This window comes from Erigeron canadensis, chromosome 6 (genome assembly GCF_010389155.1).
Source record: "Erigeron canadensis isolate Cc75 chromosome 6, C_canadensis_v1, whole genome shotgun sequence".
Classification (NCBI taxonomy): domain Eukaryota; kingdom Viridiplantae; phylum Streptophyta; class Magnoliopsida; order Asterales; family Asteraceae; genus Erigeron; species Erigeron canadensis.
Window position 1 is genome coordinate 39,795,855 of NC_057766.1, and position 22,694 is coordinate 39,818,548.

At 30.9% G+C, this 22,694-nt stretch overlaps 3 protein-coding genes across 4 annotated transcripts; 1 reads left to right on the plus strand and 2 right to left on the minus strand.

The window, feature by feature from the left end:
* Positions 1–223: 223 nt before the first annotated feature.
* On the plus strand, positions 224–1,964 carry LOC122604878. The gene is made up of 3 exons (XM_043777741.1): positions 224–398; positions 970–1,068; positions 1,432–1,964. The coding sequence occupies exons 1-3, from the start codon at positions 224–226 to the stop codon at positions 1,962–1,964; spliced, it is 807 nt and encodes a 268-aa protein (XP_043633676.1).
* Positions 1,965–4,450: 2,486 nt separating this feature from the next.
* LOC122605218 (probable RNA-binding protein ARP1) lies at positions 4,451–9,247 on the minus strand. Of its 2 annotated transcripts, none has more exons than XM_043778123.1 (5): positions 8,812–9,247; positions 8,522–8,687; positions 8,039–8,232; positions 7,105–7,342; positions 4,451–4,652 (listed from the first exon to the last, which is right to left on the minus strand). In XM_043778123.1, the coding sequence occupies exons 1-5, from the start codon at positions 9,022–9,024 to the stop codon at positions 4,606–4,608; spliced, it is 858 nt and encodes a 285-aa protein (XP_043634058.1). In that variant the 5' UTR covers positions 9,025–9,247; the 3' UTR covers positions 4,451–4,605. The 2 variants fall into 2 exon arrangements, with proteins under 2 accessions (XP_043634058.1, XP_043634059.1); XM_043778124.1 differs by having other exon boundaries at positions 4,451–4,672.
* Positions 9,248–17,820: 8,573 nt separating this feature from the next.
* LOC122605587 (nuclear transcription factor Y subunit B-1-like) lies at positions 17,821–21,881 on the minus strand. The gene is made up of 7 exons (XM_043778547.1): positions 21,692–21,881; positions 21,274–21,500; positions 21,034–21,163; positions 18,987–18,992; positions 18,791–18,874; positions 18,607–18,671; positions 17,821–18,147 (listed from the first exon to the last, which is right to left on the minus strand). The coding sequence occupies exons 2-6, from the start codon at positions 21,489–21,491 to the stop codon at positions 18,615–18,617; spliced, it is 495 nt and encodes a 164-aa protein (XP_043634482.1). The 5' UTR covers positions 21,492–21,500; positions 21,692–21,881; the 3' UTR covers positions 17,821–18,147; positions 18,607–18,614.
* Positions 21,882–22,694: the final 813 nt, after the last annotated feature.

Consider the following 22,694-nt stretch of genomic DNA (forward strand, 5'->3'; position numbering starts at 1 on the left):
TACTTTCTCTATATATATACACTATATCTTTACTATATCTTCTATATAACTTATAAAACTCACACACAACATACAACATATATACTAAAATTCACATAACCATATTATCATCTGCAACACTATATTGTCGTCTTCGTCATCGTCGTCCTCTTTTGATTCTTTCGATTCCGACGATTACGATGATGCCGTTGAAAGTGCCGTTGTTGGCGCCATTACTTTGGCAATGAGGGTTGCGCAAGAGGAGGAAGAGGAAGAAGAAGAGAGGTCGCGTTTTAGAAGAAGGGTGGTTCTTGTACGTCGTCGCGCAGAGGCACAAGAAAACTTGATGCGAGACTACTTCGCGGATCAACCGACTTACACCACGAGACAATTTAGACGGCGGTTTAGAATGCATAAGGGTTTGTTTTTAAAGATTGTTGGCGACATGGAACAGAAGTATAGATATTTCAACAAAGGGTGAACGCCGCGGGAAAGCTTGGTTTTACCGCACTTCAAAAGTGTACAGCCGCAATTCGACAACTAGCGTACGGCGTGACGAGCGATTTGTTTGACGAGTATTTGCAAATGGCGGAGAGGACCTCACGGGAGGCGCTTGGCCATTTTTGTAGTGGTACATTTTATACACATGTATATATTATTAGTTTACGTTTTATATATATGTATATATTATTAGTTTACATTTTATATATATGTTATATATTATTAGTTTACGTTTTATATGTATGTTATATATTATTAGTTTACGTTTTATATATATGTTATATATTATTAGTTTACGTTTTATATATATGTATATATTATTAGTTTACATTTTATATATATGTTATATATTATTAGTTTACGTTTTATATATATGTTATATATTATTAGTTTACGTTTTATATATATGTTATATATTATTAGTTTACGTTTTATATATATGTTATATATTATTAGTTTATATTTTATATATATGTTATATATTATTAGGTGTAGTTCGATTGTATGGTCGTGCATACCTACGTAGATCAACATGGACTGATCTTCAGCGTATATATGATGTGCATGAAAGAGTTCATGGTTTTCCAGGTATGATTGGTAGTATTGACTGTATGCATTGGCCATGGGAGATGTGTCCCAAGGCGTGGAGAGGCACCCACACACGGGGTGACATAGGTAGACCTTCGTTGATTTTTCAAGCGGTTGCATCGTATGATCTATAGATTTGGAATGCTTTCTTTGGGCCACAAGGGTCTTATAATGACATCAACGTATTCGAGTCATCTCCTGTGCTTGAAGATCTTATATCCGGTTTGGCGTCCTCAGATATATGTTTATTTACTAATAAGTTTAATTTATATATGCTTATTTACTAATAAGTTGAACTTATATATGTTTATTTACTAATAAGTTGAATTTATATAGTTATTTACTAATAACTCTATTTTGTAGCTTCCTTTTATGCAAATGGTAACTTCTACGAGAGAGGGTACTACCTAGGCGACGGGATATACCCCGAGTATGCTACATTCGTCAAGACTTTTACCGATCCAATTGATGAAAAGAGAAAGCTTTTTAAGAAAAAGCAAGAGTCAGCACGTAAGGGTATAGAAAGGGCTTTTGGTGTGTTGAAAAAAAGATGGAAGGTCCTTAATCATCCAGCTCAGTATTGGGACAAGGCACTCATGCAAGACGTGATTTATGCTTGTATCATCTTGCATAACATGATATTAGAGGACGAGGACAAGGCCATATGTCAAGACTACAATCCAGATGAACCTTCTCTAGTGTCGGACTATTGGGAACAAATGACTCCACTCGAACAACGAATTCAAAACCGCCATGCTATTAAAAGCCGAGAAACACACAATATGCTTACGGCAGACTTGGTTGATCATCTTTGGTCGACCCAAGCACATGACTTTGATCCCGATAACGTGGTCCTCCCGGATCTCAACGAGTATGTTAGTTTGGACGATGAGTAGCTTGTTTGTCTTTTTCTTCTTTTTTTTTAAATAATGTCGTAGTATGTCATTTTTAGGAACTTAAGTTATTATGTTTGTATTAATTAAAAACTTTATTTATGTATTATTTTTTTTATTAAGTTGTATGCAAGTCAAACTAGAAAAACAAAAAATAAAATCAAAAAGTTGGTAAAAAAAATGAAAGTCAAACTAGAAAAAAAAAAAAATCAAGAACCCCTACCTTAGAGAACCCCTTGCTCCAAGGGAACTCCTCCTTTTTAGTCTCATCCTACATGGCATAAAAAGTGTAAGATACGGGGCGCTTGAGAACCCGTTGCTCCTGTCTTATGTGTCACTTCAAGAAATCTCAGAAAAAAATACTCGTACATAGTGTCTGTTATTTGATCAAAGTATATTTTACAGTAACATTTTACAACGAAAATAGTTATCAAGTTACTCGTACAATTAAAAAAAAAATACAAGTACAATTGCTGAAAATTTTAAATCCAAAGTATGTTTATTTATCAGTAACATTAAAGAGTGGATATATAACTTTGACGGTAAATACTATCGTTTATATTTTATAACAATTGCTATAAATTATATTAATAAATTGAGTTTTAAATATATACTTTTCATTAATATAAATTTCATCAACTAACATATAACACAACAACAAAGATATTTACGGTCAAATCTTAAAAAAAACAAAATAAGATATTTAAAATGGTATGGAGGGAGTGTTGGTTAGTGTATTAAACTCAATTTTAATTACAAGTTCAACTGTAAAGTTTATTTGTTATATTAAATTCAATCTCAAACTACCAAATAATTTCGTATTAAATTCAATTCAAGGTACCAAATTCAATTATTAAAGGAAAATATTTCTCCGAAGCTATAATTAATGGTCATTGTACTTTTTTTAGTATAAAAGCGTACTTCATTATTTTTAAAGAAATGATATATTTACAACAATGATAATAAATACAATTTTTATCCATACTAATTACGTACTATGAAATTGTCATTAACAAAATCTAAGTAAATATTGGTATACTATATTATACATATTGGTTATATTGAAGGCAAAAGTTAATATTTAAACCTGTAAAACATACATAAAATATATAAATATTTTTTAACAGTCAATCGATAATGATGTTAAAAAACACCTCAGTATATAAGAGTCAGACTCTGGCAATTTCTCTCCCCGGTTCAAAAGATGTGCAAAAATTATTTGGGCAGACATTTCAAAACAAAATCAAAAATATATCAACTAGTTGTACCAACATCATTTGTATGAATATCTTATATAATTTGATTTTTAATTCTACATGTAAATGTAAATTTAGCTACAAGTTTAAGTCTATCCATTTGTTAAGTACTTTTTAATATTATTATTTTCCCTACATATATCTTTTTTAAATTAAACTAGCACGGTACCCGCGCTATGCGGCGGTGGTCGTGACGGCGACGGTGTGATGGTTGGACGACTGTTGGTGGTGGAGCGGCGGTGAGTTGTGTATATAATTAATGTAAAAGGTTAATGGACATATTTTAAATGATAAAGGACTGACAGTGTAATTTAATCATTGATGTTAAGAGGATAGTGTATATGAAAGTATTTTAAGGGGTGTTAAGTGAAAATATTACATATTTTCAACATTACCAAAAATAAAAAGGGCTATTCTTTTTATAATATAATATAGATACCTTTACAATATATTTTTTTAACATTGAATTTAATCTTAACTACCATATTTTTTGTTATACTAAATTCAATCCAAACTGCAAAATTTATCTATCAAATTCAATTATTGAAGGTAAAAGTAAATATAACTTTACTATTTTTTTTATTGAACAGCAAAGATAACTTTATTAATTATTATCCTTTAAAATTTCACTCAGACATAAATAAGTTATGTTACCTTTTATATATTATGATATAAAGTGTATACACGTTAATGACAACTCATATAGTTGCCAATGTCATTAACAAAGCCGAAATGAATATTGGTGTATTGAATGATGCCTGTGGTTTTGTTGAATGCGTAAAGAACATGATTTTATATGACACAGTTTTAGATACAAACAACATATGAACAATACTGCATAATCATGATATCTAAATCAGGTCATAATGTTTTGAATTTCATAGTTTACATATTTTTGAACCGCAAATTTTGAATATATTTCAATTAAAATCTATCTCTGTTTTAATGTCTCTCTTTTTTTTAATCGTCAATACATTTAGCAGAAAAACCAATATTGATTTCCTAATGATGATTATTGATATGAGGTGTATATAATCATGTTTCTTTTTCTACATCAAACTATCAAACATACATATAACAAAATCTAAGATAGACTTTCCTTTGGTTTGCATTACAATAATTCCTATATAAAAATGTTTTGCATCACAAGTTGAGATACACGTTAGATGAAGATAGTAGTTTGAAAGATGAATGAATCTAAAGTAGAATACCTAAAACCGAGAATAAAAATAATTAATGATAAATGAGTTAAATTTAATTGAAAAAATAATGTGAATTAGAGTAAATAAAAAAAGGAAAGTAAGTAGAAGCGGTCATTGCAGACAAAATAAAATAAGGTTGTTCTGAAAAGCCACTCTACTCCCCTCCTCTTTTGTTATTTGCCACTTTTAGCCGCTTTTGTTAAAGCTTCTTCCTTTTTCCACATATGTACCACCTATTCAACAGCCAAACACACTGTACTTGTATCATTAGCAGTTCACAATTGCATACTCTACTGAAAGTTTGAACCACCAATATAGCAGCTATTAAAAACATGTGTTGGAGCTTTTGAGTTTTGACAGTATAATAAGTTCCTTTAAAGTGCTCCATTTATGGAATGACCAAACCATATACAATTGAAATTGAAACTATTTAGCAATGAACACATTGTGGGGACCATGAGTACAAATTACGAGTAGATACTTCCTTACTTCCTTGTGTATGTTTTTTCTGAAATGTGAATTTTGCTTAATATTTTGTGTCATTATTTGACAAAAGGAAATTTAGCGTTGTTTTTTTAACTAGGTCCGCGTTAGAGAACTCTCTCGAAGTAAAATTGTCTATTTTAAATACCCAATGGGGGGAAACCCCCTACTAATCCGCCTGAAGACACAACAATTAATTGGCGTAAACTCTGTCCCTTCAGACTTGAACCCCGATCGCTCATAGAGGTTCATTGTTGTAACTTTATTCGATCCGTAACAATCATATTGTTTTTAATGTAACTTGACCCAACTCTTAAAATCAACTTGTGACTTGTAAATGTCTAATATAACTATTGTAAGTTAAGTTGTGAGAGCATAGTATGTGGGTATGTGATGGAACAATGACATGGCATCCGGTACCGGTTATCCCTCCATATCTCACTATCCGGCACCGTTTTTAACTTCGGCGTTCTTTGTTTATTTGCCGAACACCGTCATCTTGGTGTATTTTGTTCTTTAATGAATATGTGGGCCAAGGTATTATTTAATGTAGTATTCATTATTAAGATAATATATATATATATATATATCCATTTCCTTACAAAGGAAAAACAAAATAGTCGGATAACATGTATTATATTTACATATATTTTCCATAGTTTATATATCAGAGAAAATATCTTTGTTGAGTTGAGATTGTTTAGTTTTGATCTTGTTTGGTTTGTTTGGGAGTAGAAGAACTCAAGATTCAAGAAAGAGAGGAAAAAGAAAGTATGTAGTTGTAGATCTTATCTTCTTTTTAGTGTTTTTTATGAAGGATTCTATAGTCAAAGTAGTGAAGGTAGAAGGAAAAACGGATGGTCCATTTTTACTTTTGTTTATATATAAGTAAGTAAGTAAGTAACTGCTCAGTGCCGCCTTCCGCGGGTTTTGAGCTCCAATACCTCGACGGTGTATGAGGGAGGTTAAGATGTAGGCAGACCTTACCTCTACCTAAGTAGAGAGGTTGCTTCCAGTTTCTACCTAAATGGTAGAAAAGGCCCTCCAACCTTTGCATGGGATGAGGATTGAACCCATGATTTCTGTCTCCAGAGGCAATGGTGTTTACCACTGATCCAACCATGCTGCTTTACTTTTGTTTATATATGTATCATTATATTTGTGTTCTCAAATAAAATGTAATTTAAAAAGTTTAATATAAAAGAGAAAAGTAGTGTTCTGCGTTGTTTTGCATTCATAACGGCTAAAAACTAATGAAATAATGAAAACTGATGTGGCAGTGAGGTGGCGTTCTGGATAATTCTTGGTCTTGAACCATACCAGATACTCTGATGGGTAAAAAGGTTGTCATTATTAATATTAAACATGATTAAAATAATGTAGTATGTTTTACTTCTTAAATGACACTCACTAATGTATCGTAAATTCCTCATCTTGGGTGAAAATTAAAAAACATCTTTAAGAAAAAGTAGTGATTGGTAAAAAAATTTAAAAAATGAGCATCAATATATCAACTTGATTTACATTTGACAGGTTGGACTAAATAAGTATCCTCATCTCTTTGTAGCCATGTGATTCTGCCACTGCCCTACTGGCAAAATGGTCAAAAACAACATAGTCTCCAAAAGGAGCATATTTACATGTGAGGTTAATTTAATACAATTTGGCAATACTTAAATATATAATTATTAAAAACATTTTTTTTATTTTCTGTAACTTCCAAACATTAAATTTGACATATAATCTCTTTAACCTTTTCTTACAAAGAATTTCATATCTAATCAAGATAACAGGACTAAGGTAAATATAACTATATTATAGTTTATATATTTTTTATGTATATAATTAGCATTATATTTACTCTTAAGCTCAGTATCAATACTAGGCAATAGGTAAGAATTAAATGATTTTGAATGAATGCAAAACTTAAATCCTAGATTGGAACTTTAATCAGATTGAATGTGCATGTGACGTGAAGATTAATAACAATGATTCTATTTTCAAGTTGGTCTAATATAAATTTCAAGTTGGTATAATTAGTTCGACAGTTACATGATTTATATTATATAGCAACTTCCAGACACAATCAAGTAAATATCTTCAATAGAACTAAATATTGGGAAAGTAAATTCAGTTATTTATGTAGATATAAAGAAAGATACGATATATATATATAAATCTTAGATGTCGTTTATTTTATACCTTGAGCTGGAGTAATTTGTGTGGGCTTTGAGAGAATAGCAGGAACAGTAGAGACTGGGCCAGCAGATGTTGGGGCACAAAAGATCTGGGCTGGTAAGCCCATTGCTTGAGATTGATGATGGTATTGATACATAGGGTACATGGGCATCAATGTATGTGCCCCAACTGTTGCTTGACCAGGATACACATGTGAGTAGTGCCCTCCAGTCACATATGCCCCGCCAGTGTATCCTAATTTCTGTAAATTAAAAAGGGGGAAAAAAATGTATGTTAGATGACAACTTGACAAGTAACTAAAATCTATGATTTTCATTTTCTACTATTCTATATCTTTACTTGATAGATATAAAATATTGTCCATGTTTTATTAAAAATATATATCAATAGTTAAGATACGCAATATATTCATATAATTTATGCTTTATTTAATTTTTTAATTTATGTAGTCAATTCTTTTTTACGCATATATGTAATTAACTCATTTAGTATATTAACAAATTTAATTTATATATCCAAAAATTTAATTATAAACATCTTAGATAACTATTATTAAAAACATATAAGCTTTCTCATAATTTAAAATAACATAACATACAATATAAAACACTCAACATAACTGTTTTTCAACGTTTAGTGTTTGACATTGCCAAACACCTACTACTTGACAACTCCTATGCTATACATCAAATCCAACTTTAGTTATACCTATAAATGTAAGTTATTTACGTTATGCTCTAAAAAGTTAACCAAATTATGTATCATATATATAGAACCTAAATTGACTAATTATGACAACTATTTTAACTGAAATATATGTTATGTTATTTAGCTCAACAAAGTAAATTTAATGCCAATTATGTGAAACATGTGCACTACGTATTCATGAAAATGAAATAAATTGAAATGAGTTCACAAATAAAGTGAATCCACTCACATGATTGTAGCTGACATCGGTTGTAGCAACGTATGTTGCCGGAGCATAACCGTAGTATGGCACGGTGTTCTGGTGCGGGTGATGGTGATGGAACGGTGACGCCGGTGTAGGCGTTGGTGGATAATACCACTGCACGTGATTAGGAGGTGGTGTGATCACTCCCGCAGATCTCGGTCCCACTACCACATTTGGCCCTACAATTTACATCAAATCCAAAAATTGAGAAACATAAAAAAAGAAAGAAAAAAAAAACACGACAATTTCAAGACACACGTAACATTTTATACGTATGTTTTTTTGTGATATAAATTTTGAAGACATATATTGAAAGTGATAATAAACCTAAGGATTGTAAAAAAAAAAATAGTACTTTATATATACTTCAAAACCACCATCTAAATTTTCGCATAACAAACGAGTTTTAAATTTTAATACACCCCAACCCGTTGTATATATATATACGGTCACTTTTACTGCACATACCAGTTTGCTGGGGTGGCATTGGTGGTGGTGTAGGCGGGACAACTGCTAAGGTTCGCTGGCGGCGTGCACCAAGTGAAGCAAGATTACAGTTGGCCCGTCGGCCGTTGATCACGGGTGTTGGATCCTCGCATGCCTTCTTTGCCGATTCGGGTTCCTTAAACGTAACCTAATTGTATATGATCGATGTAATTAAAACATATATAAATTAGATTAATTAATAATGTAGTAATTACGTGAAGGAATATAGATAAAGTACGAGTAATTAATTAAGATGAGATGATGAAACATACAAATCCATAGCCTTTGGAACGACCGGTTAGTTTGTCAGAGATAATAACGGCTTCGAGAATATCGCCGTATTTTTCGAAATGATCTCGCATGGCTTCTTTAGGTGTCTCCCACGCTAATCCGCCAACGAAGACTTTGGTCAACGTAGTGTCACCAAATGGTCCTACTACTACTGACCCACCACCACCGTTGTTGCCGCTGATCAACATTGTCATTTCCTTTCAAACTTTATTCTTCTTCTTGCTTAATTAGCTTGTTAGTTGTTTAATTTTCGATATAAAACCAAGACGTTTTATTGTATCTGATGATTTGATTTGATATGATACGATGATAAAGAAGAAAGAATAGTTATTACTATTACTATGAGATTATGGAAGGAATTAAGGGGAAGAGATCGATCGATCGATCGATCAATCAAGGGAGTGAAATGAAAGATAATAAATAAAATCATCCATCTATATCTATATATATTAAAGGGATGGGACTGGAATTTGATTAATGCGGGATAGAGAGAAGGACAGCTAGACAAAGACGGCGTTAAGCTTGAGATATTCATTCAGAAAAACCAACGTTTTTCTTTTATTTATTAATTATTTCTCTTATTTATTTGATAAATAGCATGATTAGATGAAAGTGATTACTATCTTTTGTTTTTTAAGTGTACATTTTATGTTTTTGAAACATGTTATAGAATGCCAAGCATAAAATAAAATAAACTCTTTAAGAGCTTTTAATATGAAGGGATTTCTAACTAGAATATTAACGGCAAATTTAAAATGGCTTTACATAAAATTAAATGGAATTATAAAATATTAAAACAAATATGCATATCAGTAGGGGTGATTATGGGCTCAGCCCGACCCAACCTCAACCCGGACCGCCCCGTGACCCGAAAAGTACAAAATATGTGGACCGAGGGCCGGCCCATGTTTCATTGGGTCGGTCCGGTCCGGGTTAGCACGCGGACTCTGGTTTTTGCTGGCCAACCCGTAACCCGGAGAACAACAATATATTTCATGGTTTTTAAGTGTTCTTATGGTTTTCTTAATAATGGTTTAACTATAATACAATATCTTATTATGGTTCTCGTTTTGGTTGTGCTTTAACTATCAACAACAACATTAAGAAATTATGTGAGAATTCCTAATTACATTATTAATATGATTTTACATAAAAAAAAAAAAAAAGTGTGTTGGATGAAATTCAAAACCAAATCAAATACTGAAATACATATATAAATATATAAAAAATACTAGTAAAAATTATTATTATAATATATATTTTTGTGAGTTTACATGAGTCCTATAACAATGTAATGTCAATGTTGTTCGGGTTGGCAGGTTCTCAGATTTTTCCCTGGGTTAGCCCGGCCCGACCTACAACCCGAGATTTCATAAAATATAGGCCCGCGGACTGGACCATATACTTAACGGGTTGGGTCGGGCTCGGTTTTTTTCGGGTAGGTTAAACGGGTTTGACGGGTATTTTGATCACCCCTACATATCAGATCGGATAAAATATGCATGTCTATCTTTATATAAAACAGTCTGAATATTTCAGTTCTACCGACATCTCCTATGGCTCAACAATACTATAAAACTAGGTGTTTGCTTTAGGCCTTAAAAATTTTAAGGCCTCAATATTTTGTATATTATACTTAATAATATTTTGCATTGGAGTTACACCTTTTTGATTTTTGCATCAACATATGCATCTTTTTTATTAATTACTAATAGTTCAATAATAAAAGTCGAGTTATTTTTTTTAAATTTATATGATAATAAATTAGGCTACCAAATATAATCTCGTTTGGGGCCTCCAAAACCCTTAAGCCGCCACTAAATCCCCTATATGTCAACGTTTCACTAGAAATGTTTGTCCTTACAATACATAAATTTGTATAACTTCTTCGACATATATAGAGATAAAACTAAAAATGTCATACTGTAGCTGTGTAACATGATGAGTGGTTAACATTCAAAAACGTAAATACATAAAGTCATAAGTTTATCAAATTCGTCACAATTACGGTTTTCCACGTTATATATTCTAGTATTCTACTGTAATTTGAAGTAATAATGATGTTCTATAATTTTACAGAGCAAAAGAATAGATGATTACAGAAAAACTTTTATGATTACTAGAACATCAAATCGATATTTTTGATTTTCATGAAATCTTACTTTCCTCTTTTGTAAAAATGGAAAAAGATATATAAATTTGAATACAAAATAAAATAATCTTACTTCATTGGGTATTACGTAAACAAAAAAGCATGTTTCATTCTTCGTAGTCCTTGCAAAAATGATTTTATGCTCTATCTAAAAGAGTAACTTTATATGTCACAAGCAAGCAAAAGAGACATTCCATACATTAAGACAGACGGTGCAGCCAATAAATATCAGTCCAATTGATCAGAGGTATTCCCGGTTTTATCCAAAGTCTTGAGTTCGATCTTTAGGGATGGCAAAACCTTGTGGTTTTTCCCTCTGAATACTTGTAACGGCCCATGGTCAACATCTCGTTGTCTAAAGTACGTGTAAGGCTTCACTATTATTCGGTGAGGTTTTTCTAATGTTGTGTTACATCTAAATGGTGGGAAAAAAAAAAGACAGCAGGTGCAAGGATTGTGAATTTCTAAGGGTACTGGCCATTGATTGGCGATAATTAGTATTTTTAACGAGAGAGTACAGATATATGGCTTTAAACCATCATATATGATGCGACCAATAATAATACGAGTACTAAGGAAGGAGTGTCAGTGCATTAATGCGGATCGAAAAATAATTTTAAGCCTGAAAAATAACTAATTGTAAAATAATACTTTTGTTAATCCAAATAAGATATTTTAATAATAACTAGCATACTATCTGCGCGTTGCACCAGAATTTTATAACCATTTTTTTGGGTAAATACATTTGTTACAGTGTGTCAAAATTACATATTATAAGATTTTGTTAATTGTTTCAAAACTATATGTATTTTAGTGTTGTAGCGTATAGAAAGACATTTTTGAAACCATAAATATATTGAAAGAAACATTTTTGGAACAAAAAAATATGCTTAATCTCTTAATCCACTTCTCTTTTTAAGGGGTTAAAGATAATATGGAAAATGTTAACGTGCATAAAAAGATGGTACAGTTTTCATACTAACGTCTACCCCTGAATTTTATGGTAACTTTACAATTATTTAATGTTTTTAACGAAAACTCTTAAGGCTTCGTTTAATAAAACCCTGAAAATATCATATTCCATTATACATGAAATATCAATATAACATATGACAATACTTCCATTAGTATCTATTAATTTGTTCAAACTTATATATGTTGGATATGTAATTGTAATTCTTAATGTAATTGTTTTTTTTGCACTTAATAAACCAAATTTGCACTAGTTGGTATTCCAGTCCTCGATCTCGTCGTGTTGTTTGTCTGATTAATATGAGGTTTTCTCCATCCGTTTTTTCCTGAAAATTGGATTGACATTCTGCACGAATGATGTATGTATCAATAAATGGACGAACATGCTATGACCATTCGAACGTTAAAAAAAACATAAAGAAATGACATAAACAGATACATATATCGAACAAGACAATGAATTTTTACACAAACTATTTTCACATACACATATAACTATATATATACTATATTAAAAAAAAAAAAAACCAACTCCCTTGTTGAAAGTTAAATGGGAAAAATTATCTAAAATGATTTTAATGATTAAATTACATTATCACTCCTTTATCCTTTAAAATATCTTTATTAACCATTTACATCAATTACTTTTACATCAATTATCTACACCACTTGACGTCGAATTTACCACAAACAGTTGCCCCACTACCACACCATTACCGTTATGACCACCTCTGCATTGTTCAAGAACCTTTCTATCTCGTGCAATTGCAAAAGTGAAAAGACTATTTTCCTAGTGAGTTCAAGATTTGGAGATATTTAGGCAGTGTAAAATAAATTGTTCTCCTATAGAGTGCCTTAAAGAGACGGAAAAAAAATGTCGGTTAGATCTCTTTGCATTTGTGTATAATGCGACCGGTGTTCGGCTACGTATATGGGATCTCCCTTCTGATTTTAATAGTCGTTGGTATGTTGCGTGATTATCTTGTATTGTTAAAAATTAACTTGTTCCTTATCTTTTATTGTCTGTTGGATCGTGTCTTGTAATCACTAGTTTCTTACTATCGTTTTTGATAAAATTTTAAATATCGTTCGAAAAAAAAAAGTAAAAATAAAAATAGTTTGCATAGTCTCGTCTCTTTGGGCTACATAATAATATTGGTGCAATCAAATGTGTGTTGGAGGAACACAAACCACGTGAGGATCACTATTATGTAAAACCAACGTACAACAACATCCTGAACTTAGACGTGGCCAGCTGTATAATGGAACGGAGACAGGGGTACTTTTGGAAAAACAACTTAGATTAAAAGCATCAGCTTGACTTTGACCATACGACCTTTGACCATGCAAATGTTAAACAACATAAAGGTTTACAGTATACGTATTATTTTCCTTCTATCTTTTTGGAAATCGCATTTCATAGGCTCACACTTTAATCCTTTATGCATAATCATGATTTGGAAGCATGTATCCTCTGTATTTTTTGTATTCCAACGGCATTGCTAAAACCTTTTACCACATTTTTACATAATTTTCTTTATTGAAATATTTAGGCTCTAATGACATTACTCTTTCATTTACTTAACTTTAATTTAAACAAAATCCGAATATTTTTTAAAAAACCCCTTTCGAACTTTTTATCACATATGTATTTAAACGTACAATAGAGCTAATGTTGTTACATATACCAAATCATCGAGAAAAACGATAAACGAGTTAGTCTTTTATATTTTCAGTTTAATTTTTTCTAAAGATTACAAATTTATAGGTTTTATTGACTCATATATTGTGCGTAAGCTTTCAAACTTTTAAACATACACAACGTATTAGAAGTTTTATCCTTTTTTTCAATCAACTAATTGAACTAACTTTTCCTTTTCAATCAATTTATTATTTTATTTATTCTCCTAACAAAACAATCTTTCCAAAGTTAATATAAAACCTATTACTTTCTAAACAATTAATAATAACTCGTTTTTTCTTTTGTTGAAAGCAAAACAAATTTTCTCTTCACTTTCTTTAAGGCCTCATTGATAGTGAGTTTTTGGATGGGTCAGGTAAGATTTTGGGGTGTCTTTATAAAGAAAAAAGATGAGGAAGAGATATTATTGATAATGAGTGAAAGAAACGTTTTAAGAGAGAGAAAATTTAATATAACAATAAGATAAAGGTGAAAATGAGATTCAGTGGTGAGAAAGACCTAATTCACACCATTTAACTAAAAACTCAAATATATCAAAACATATTTCTTTTTCCAAGTAAACACAAATACGTCATTAGTTAAAAACTTTTCAAAATACAATATAATGGTTTGTTAGGATGATAAAATTATCTTTGTAAAGTAATTAGGGATGTAAGGATAACATGTTCTTATTAACTTTTCAAAATGAAATATAAATTATCATATTTTTATTCTTAAATTACACCAATATTAATTAGGATTCAATTCAAAACTTTAAATAAACTCCTTAATAATTCACTAAACAAATATGGAGATCAACTATCTATTTAACATTCTTTAAATTGGTATATTTAGACCAACTAATTCTTAAAGACACATACATGCGTACATGCGTGTCATGTATGTTTAGCTCATGGATTATTATATCGCAACACGTTATCTAGAATATCTCTAGATGTTCCTATATATCAATAGAAATATTGGAAACCAATATCAATGAATATAATTCGACTTTTTATATTAATAATCATATTTTCACAACCACCACGACCGTCATCACTTCTCATCGCTATCACCGACGTAGTCACCATCGGTCGCCGTCACTACTGTCGCCTCCACCACCATGTTGCCACTTCCATCACCACTACTCGTCGCTACCAACATCGTCATATCAAGCGAACAAGCGTGTAGTATATAGTACATATATTCATGTTTGTTTGTGTGTATTATAAAAGTTATACTATATTGTAAATGAACTAAAGGTTCTTATGAATTTTTTCTGCACTCATAAACTATTATAATTTAATTTGATTATATGCTTATGAATCTCTAAATATATATAAAAAAGAAACTTTAATTCTAAACTGAATATCGTCTTTTAGATAAAGTTTAACTTTTAATAAGAACTATTAGTTCAAAAGATGATGTCATATACCTTTTTTAATTTTTATTTAATAAATTTAAATATGGTTATTAATCATGGAAAGTAATTCCTACATTTTATAATTATAAAAAGTAGCTATTTTATTCTTAGAATTGTGGAAAATAATTCTTAAATTTTAGATTATACTTTTTAAAATTACTTTTTATTTTTTTTACTTTATCCAATTCTCTTTTATTTTATGTCGTACACTTTTTAAGTTATGAGTTTATATCTGGCTTATATTATATAATGCTATAAATATTGGTTATACGTATTTAATTTTACATTGTTAATATGTTATAATATGTTAATGAGTAAATATTTTGGATAGTAATATAATTCAAATTTTTAAAAATAAAAAATATTTGGATAAAAAGGTATTACCTATATACATACGGTGCCTAAATTAATAAAAATAAATAAATAAAATATTGTAAAAATGACAAATCAACATTTTTCAACATATTTTTATCTATGTTTGTTAAATTTTTATACAAAGAATTTTACATATCTATGTTTAATTTTATACCGTCATAAAAAATATAATTAACACACATATCTTATTCCTTTGATATGAGAAATATTTAAAACATTAAATTTCAATATGTCTTATTTATAACTATTAATTATATTATAAGTTATAACAACAACTTAATATATTTAGTCCGCTTATTATGCGAGAAATAATCTAGTTATATGATATACATAATATACATACTTATTATATACATCAAAACAAGTTCACGAAACCAATGTGATTCACATTTTTTTTACTAGGTTATTTGTTGGGGAAAATTTTGAAAATTTATTAGTGTAAGGGTTGGATGGTGTGAACCAATTATAGAGGGCCAAATGGAGAGGCAAAGGATTTTGGTACAACTCATGACACAAAGACGGAAATGAGAAGGGTCGTTGGTGATTTTATGTATCTTAGCTGGTGCTCTTGTGCCTATTAGTTGGCACTCTTAAAGCACCCTCACCCAATAAAACTAAATTAGCCGAATGGATCTCCTCCATAAATAAACTACTCGTATTTATATATCCAAACCCTATTAAAAATGTCAATGTATGATATATTAAACCTTTTAAAACACAAGTACTTATGACCCATGAACATGTATAATAGCCAAAATTTCATCTCTCATATTCCATATGGAGAGAAAGCCTAAAAAATAAAATAATGCGCCTATCTTTTACATAGATTGATGTAACTGTACCTATTCGTCTATTGATTAATCTTTAATAATTTGTTGGATAGTTTTCTGGTACAGGACTTGGAATGAGGATGTAAGTCCTTATGAGAAAGTAACAGCTCATCACTTTCACATTTCTAGCTATACGTATTCGATTTTGCCAACAGTAGATTTACATCATTGTACTATGCAGATTTAGAGTGTATTAATGTATTATTAATCTTTCAAAACGACATATATGTTTCATGGATATGGATATTAGTAAAAGTAATACTTGACAATTTAAAATATTATATAAAAAGGAAAAAAAAAAGGAGCTGACAAACTCGGATCCACATTTACAACGGCGTCGGATATAAGTCGAGTGTTATTGTGTCAAAAACTTTGTTGTTTACTAGTCATTTACACCGTTCTCTAATGTCATGATTAAGCATAAAGGATAACATTATGGATTAAATATATTTAAAATCGATTGGCAAAGCGACATAAATGAAAACTAGATAAACTTTGTGACCAAGTGACCTTTTTTTAAGAAGAATATTATCTCAGATAACAAAATTTAATATTTGGAGAACATCATATAAGGCTGATTTAAAATTATAGAAAGCAACTATTCATGATAGGGAAGGTCTTGTATATGTAGAATGAAATGATGCCCACGTCGTGTATAACAAATTATATATGTCTTTTTATTTATTTATTTAATCATCAATTTGGATCAAGATAATTATATATTTTCACATGGTAAAACTTTCTCAAGCGTGGTCTTTGTTTTTATATTTCAAATGAAATGATGCATATTGCAAAGCCTCTACAACTTTAGAATTTTTCAATTTTAATCACAAAAAACTGTTGGTGTACAGTTGTGCAACCGAAGTCTTAATACATTATTGATTACAAAATTTAATCATCATATATTTCTAGTTATAAAATTAATACGAAAAAAAGGTCAATTAAATGTGAGTTGTGACAGCCGCATGAGAGTTTAGTGGACTACTTTTTAGTTGTGATCATGATCACCACGCACGTGCATTCAACGTGTCATCCCATGTCTATCACGTATTCACGTGTACCTCTCGTGATATCTCTTCCCATCACAAATCACAAATTCACAACCCTGACTCCAGAGGAATGTCACCACCAATTATTGAATTTTTCAATTTCACATAAAACTTCGAATACTAACTTTGCTGACTGAAAAAAGTAAAAAAAAAAAAATTGAGATAAATACTCTGTTTTATTTTGCTTCTCAAGAAGTAATGAGGGGAACTCCGGACTACTAAAAGTGACGCATAGTAATGAGCTGAATGCCTGAATCAAACTTTAGACCACCATTAAGTCCGTACATAAAAGCCGAACACATAAAATTGTCTTAAAGATACCGAAAACAAAGAACACTAGATTGCTAAGAACAATCAACCAGCATCTTCACCATCAGTCATGTAAGAGCAAATATATATTGCGAAATCAAGGAAGAAGCAAATTTTGCTATTTACTAAAGCTCAATAACACCTTCATCGATAGAGGGAACAACAGTTGGAAACAAATGATAGTTAGAAGAACGAACGGTAAAAAAAATAATAAATTTGGATGAAATAAGCATACATGTTTAATATGAATAAAGAGTTAATACATCAACCATTATCTAAACATGGATCACTCGATAAATAACATTAACGAGAGGAAAGTTACAAATTTCAACAACAAAAAACAATAACTAATGGCATACCAACCCAAACATAACTTATTCCCGCCCCAAGAAAAATCAACGGGATTAACAGCACGTTTTAACATAAGACTAACAGGAAAACCTATATAATACTGAAGATACCAAGTTACTGAATGAATCAGTAAACAAGAAACTCGAAAACTCCACAACAGATCATGTCCTCTTGGCTGCAAAATCCCACAAAGTTGTAACTATAGAGTATAGATGTTTAACATATAACAAAAGCCACAACATGCACAGATACTTTGGTCTCTGCGGGTTTTCTGTTGTGGATAACAGAGGCATACAGAAATTCGAATAGTTCTTTCAGACACAAATAATCTTTAGACAGGCAAATCTAAGAGCTCATCTTAGAAAAGCTTTCGGAAATTTTCAACATTCCTCTTTGGTGGATGTGTATCACCAAGACACCAACCTAAAAAAAAAACTGAGCTTATGCCCCACTGGTGCTTAATGCTTTTGTAAATGGTGATACACTTTAAAATTTACAAAGATCACACAAACAGTTATCTTAAGACTGCAAATAATTTTAATTTACTGTGCAATGTTCGAAAATAAAAGCACATATGTAGATCATTCACATCAACATAATGCATAAATTATTTAAGGATAAAGAGAGATATTACTTGGAAGTTCAAACATGTGAATTCAAAAAATTCATGCCTTGTGTATAAGATCCTTGATGAGTGTACTGCAAATTAATTCACAAAACCAAATTTAAGAAAAGGGACACATCAAAATACAATCAACGAAAAACAAACTGAAATCCTGTAAAATCAAGAACTATGATACAAGTACAAATTCGCTAACCTGTGCATTTGGAACAAGCTGAGATCCAACTGCATCTTTCTTTCCAGATCCATCTCCGCCTCTTGCAGATCCCTTTGTATCACCCTGAGTAATAAATGTATATACCCTAACATCAGCTATCGTACACATGACAAACACATCAACAAATACTGATTAAAGTGAGTTCAGTAAAATGTGTGTCAAATGAATCACATACCTCTAACTGCATACATCAGTATTCCACGTAAGCATCCAGCAGTGAAGCAGAAAAATACAGAGGTAAAAAACGTGTTAGAAAATTAACATCAGAAACTGATAAAGCTGGGATATCAACAGATAACCTTAAAAAACAAAACGAAATGTTTGTTGTACCAACATTTTGAAAACTATTCTTCTCCTAACATACAAGTTTTACATAAAAATATGACATTGAAATATATCCAGCATATGTTATGTTTGGATGACTTAAAATTTGTATAAACTACTCGTCACAAGAAACCAGAACCATCTTAGCCTCAATTTGATTACTGTTATGTACTACTGGAATACGCCCAAATCTAGCAGAAGATATGGCCATGAGCTCTTTTAGATAGGTAATTGAGGACAAAATCTTGGGAGGAAGCAAGTTTTATATTATATGTTGAAAGCACAACATAGGAGGTAGCATGCCTCGATCTTGTCTTTAAATGCCAAATATAGGACAGATTCAAGAGGGGTAACAGATTCCATATGGTTTTTCGGTTGAAAGCACAAAGATAGGATGCCATATGACTTGACATGTAATACATAGAACTTTGATGAAATCTAATAGTAAAGATTTCATTTTGTGACTCGCCAACCTGGTGTTAATACTTATTCTATAGAATCAAGACTTATGTTATATGAAACTTTTTTTACATCCACTTTGATACCCTCACTTGGGTTATAGGCAAGCAGCACTAAGCTTGGTCATATGTTATACGCCTTGTATTCAGACAAGAAACAAGAAAGAAAGCCTATTTGAAAAATGAGAAAGTTGTTGGTGAAGACAAAACCCCCAAACCATCATCATCTTTTCACTTAATGGTTGATACAGAGACCAGAGAAGTAACTCCTGAAAGATTAAAATTATGGAAAACTAAACTTGACAAAACTCTTAGTGTCTTCACAAAGATTGAAACTCCTCAGTTTAGGAAGATAGACGCCATTAGAGTTTACTATGAAGCTTTTGAAGATAATACTAGTTACAAGTTCCAATAAAAATTTGTTCACCAATTTAATTTAATAGTTTAATATTGAAGCAATTAAGTTTAATATATTCCTGTCAATTAAACTTTATCATTATATTCAAAAGACATGATACAAATGTGTTTGTGTATAATGTAGGTTACTTCGCTGATCAGTTATAGCGTATGGTGTCGACATCATGTTAATGCCTGAGTAGGTAAGCGTCATAGATGAGACTGAAGGTTTTCATGTTCTAATGCATCAAGTTCATAAATGGGAATCTTGTCAGGTTCTAATCTACATAGCTAAATAGAACTATAATCTTAATTGGATCCTTTGAGCACTTGATACCTGTTTCATAATGAGCATTCTTTGTTTGGGATTGATTATTAAGGGTTCTGAAAGTATAAATTACAAGTTGGGACCATCACTCAACCGACGAGGAAAGTCTAGTATTCATGAAAACTACTGGCAAAGTGGCATGCTAATAGAGTCCCTTTTTGAGTCTTACTTGTATTATGTGTTGTTTGTATCTAAATTGTGATATTAATACATGTTAGAATAACATGTCGATCTGCTCTACTAAAGAATAATAAATGCTGGGAACAATTAGGTATGTTTAATAGCTTAAGTCACTTTGTTCATTCTTTAATGAACCTATGTTAGGTAAGATGCTTGAATTTCGGTATACATAATTTGCAAGTCTTCTTTACATCACATGCTGTAAGATTGGTATGAACAACCTCTGCATAAATCTTAGGTTACACATGCTAGACATCTAGAACTAGTAAATGATGTAGGAATAACGATTTTAATATCATAACATCAAAAGGCGAACATCCAGATTTGGCTCATTGTGACAAAACACGTAGAGACGCCTATAAAGGGAAATGGGAAGTGAGGGTCATTACGCGTCAAAATATTGTGGTCCTCCCAAATGATAAAGAATACCTCATAGTCTCATACGGTCATACCATCCAATCCGAATTTTACAATCTTGCATTAGAATCATAGTAACATAAGAACAACTAGTAACAAGTACAAAAAACATTATTTACCTCTCGGTAGCGAGACAGGTAAGCCTTAAGTGGTTCGATATAATCTTCAAAACCTAACGTAGCCATTGCCCAAAGCAAATCATCACCGTTAATCGTCTTGCGCTTCTCTTTCTGACACTTATCACTAGCCCTAACATACCACCCGCAATCAAACTCATCAACTACAATATACATATATACTATACTATAATTATAATGATCTTATATTTATAACAGAATAATTACGATAGAGACACGTACTCGCTAGTAACGAAACTAATGAACTCAGAAACACATTCCTGAACAGTATCCTTAGCATCTTTAGCTATCTTTCCATTAGCAGGCAATGCTTTCTTCATGATTCGGCTTATGTTAGCAATCGGAAGGAACCTGTCTTGTTCTCGGATGTTGGAGTGTGGACTCTGTTCGCCGCCGCTGTCGTGACTACCACCGGTCGGACTTCCTGGAGCGTCCGTCATATCGAAACCCTAATTTTATCAGAAATCGTTGTTTATTAATTAATCAAATCTACTGATCAGTAATAAACGAATAATCAATTAAAATAAGAGAAACAAACAGATAAATAAATCAATTAATCGATTAAGGAAGATAGAGTGTAAGGAATCGTAGCAAAAAGTGAGGTGAAATTGGGGGTTTTGAGATGGATAGATATATATACCTGTAGATAGATAGATATAGAGAGAGGAATTTATATAAAAATGTTTGTATTTGGCGCGAAGACAAGGGAGGGATCTGATTGGGTTGATTATGATGCAGGGAGAGATAGATCGGACGTTGGAGAAGAGAGATTGTGTTTTGAATTTTGTGATTTTATTTTTTTTTCCTTTTCTGAGATAGAGAATGGGATGAAGAGAGATCTTTATTGGAGTTTCTTGGCTTCGTTCTATCTCCACCGTTCCTTTTTTTTTCTTTTCTTATTTATTTTATTCATCTATATTTATCCCTTTTTTTTTCCAACCAAGAGATAGTGTGACTATTATTATCATAAGAAAAATAATTAATCTTTTTAAAATTTCTTCTAAAATCATCATGATACTTTTTTTACTCTCATCTTTTAATTTTACTACGTGTTATAGTTAAGAGGATTTTTAAGATGATTAGTTAAAGATATATATCATTTTTCTATATAAATGAGTATCTTTTCGAAATAATTACATGATACACAACAATACCTAGTTTCTTACATACCATGAAAATTTTGAGCAGCGGATTAAAGTTTAATGTTAAAATGAGGTGTTCATTATATATAGTTGACAATTCATCTCTAAATTAATTATCAATCTCGCACAATCAAGCCATTTTAAATAGATGTAACATCACATTAGCATTAGTATGATTATATAAGAGCATTCACAGTGATAATAAGTCTTAATGACTTTTTTTTTTTGTCACATAATTATTCCATTATCATTTACCTAACAAAAAGCTATTACTCTAATAATAAAGCTTTTTCTATAACTTTTTTTACCATTAAAAAGGGAAAAAAAGTCTTATGCTCAAAAGGTTAAGGTTTCTCAACCTATTAATCAAATAAGTCATTTAACCCAATGCTATCAACCTTTATAAAGATTTTTTTTCTTTAAAACAAGTCATTTAAGTGATGTATGTTATATAATCGAATAATAATATTATAAAACTTAAAATTGATAGATTACCTCTAC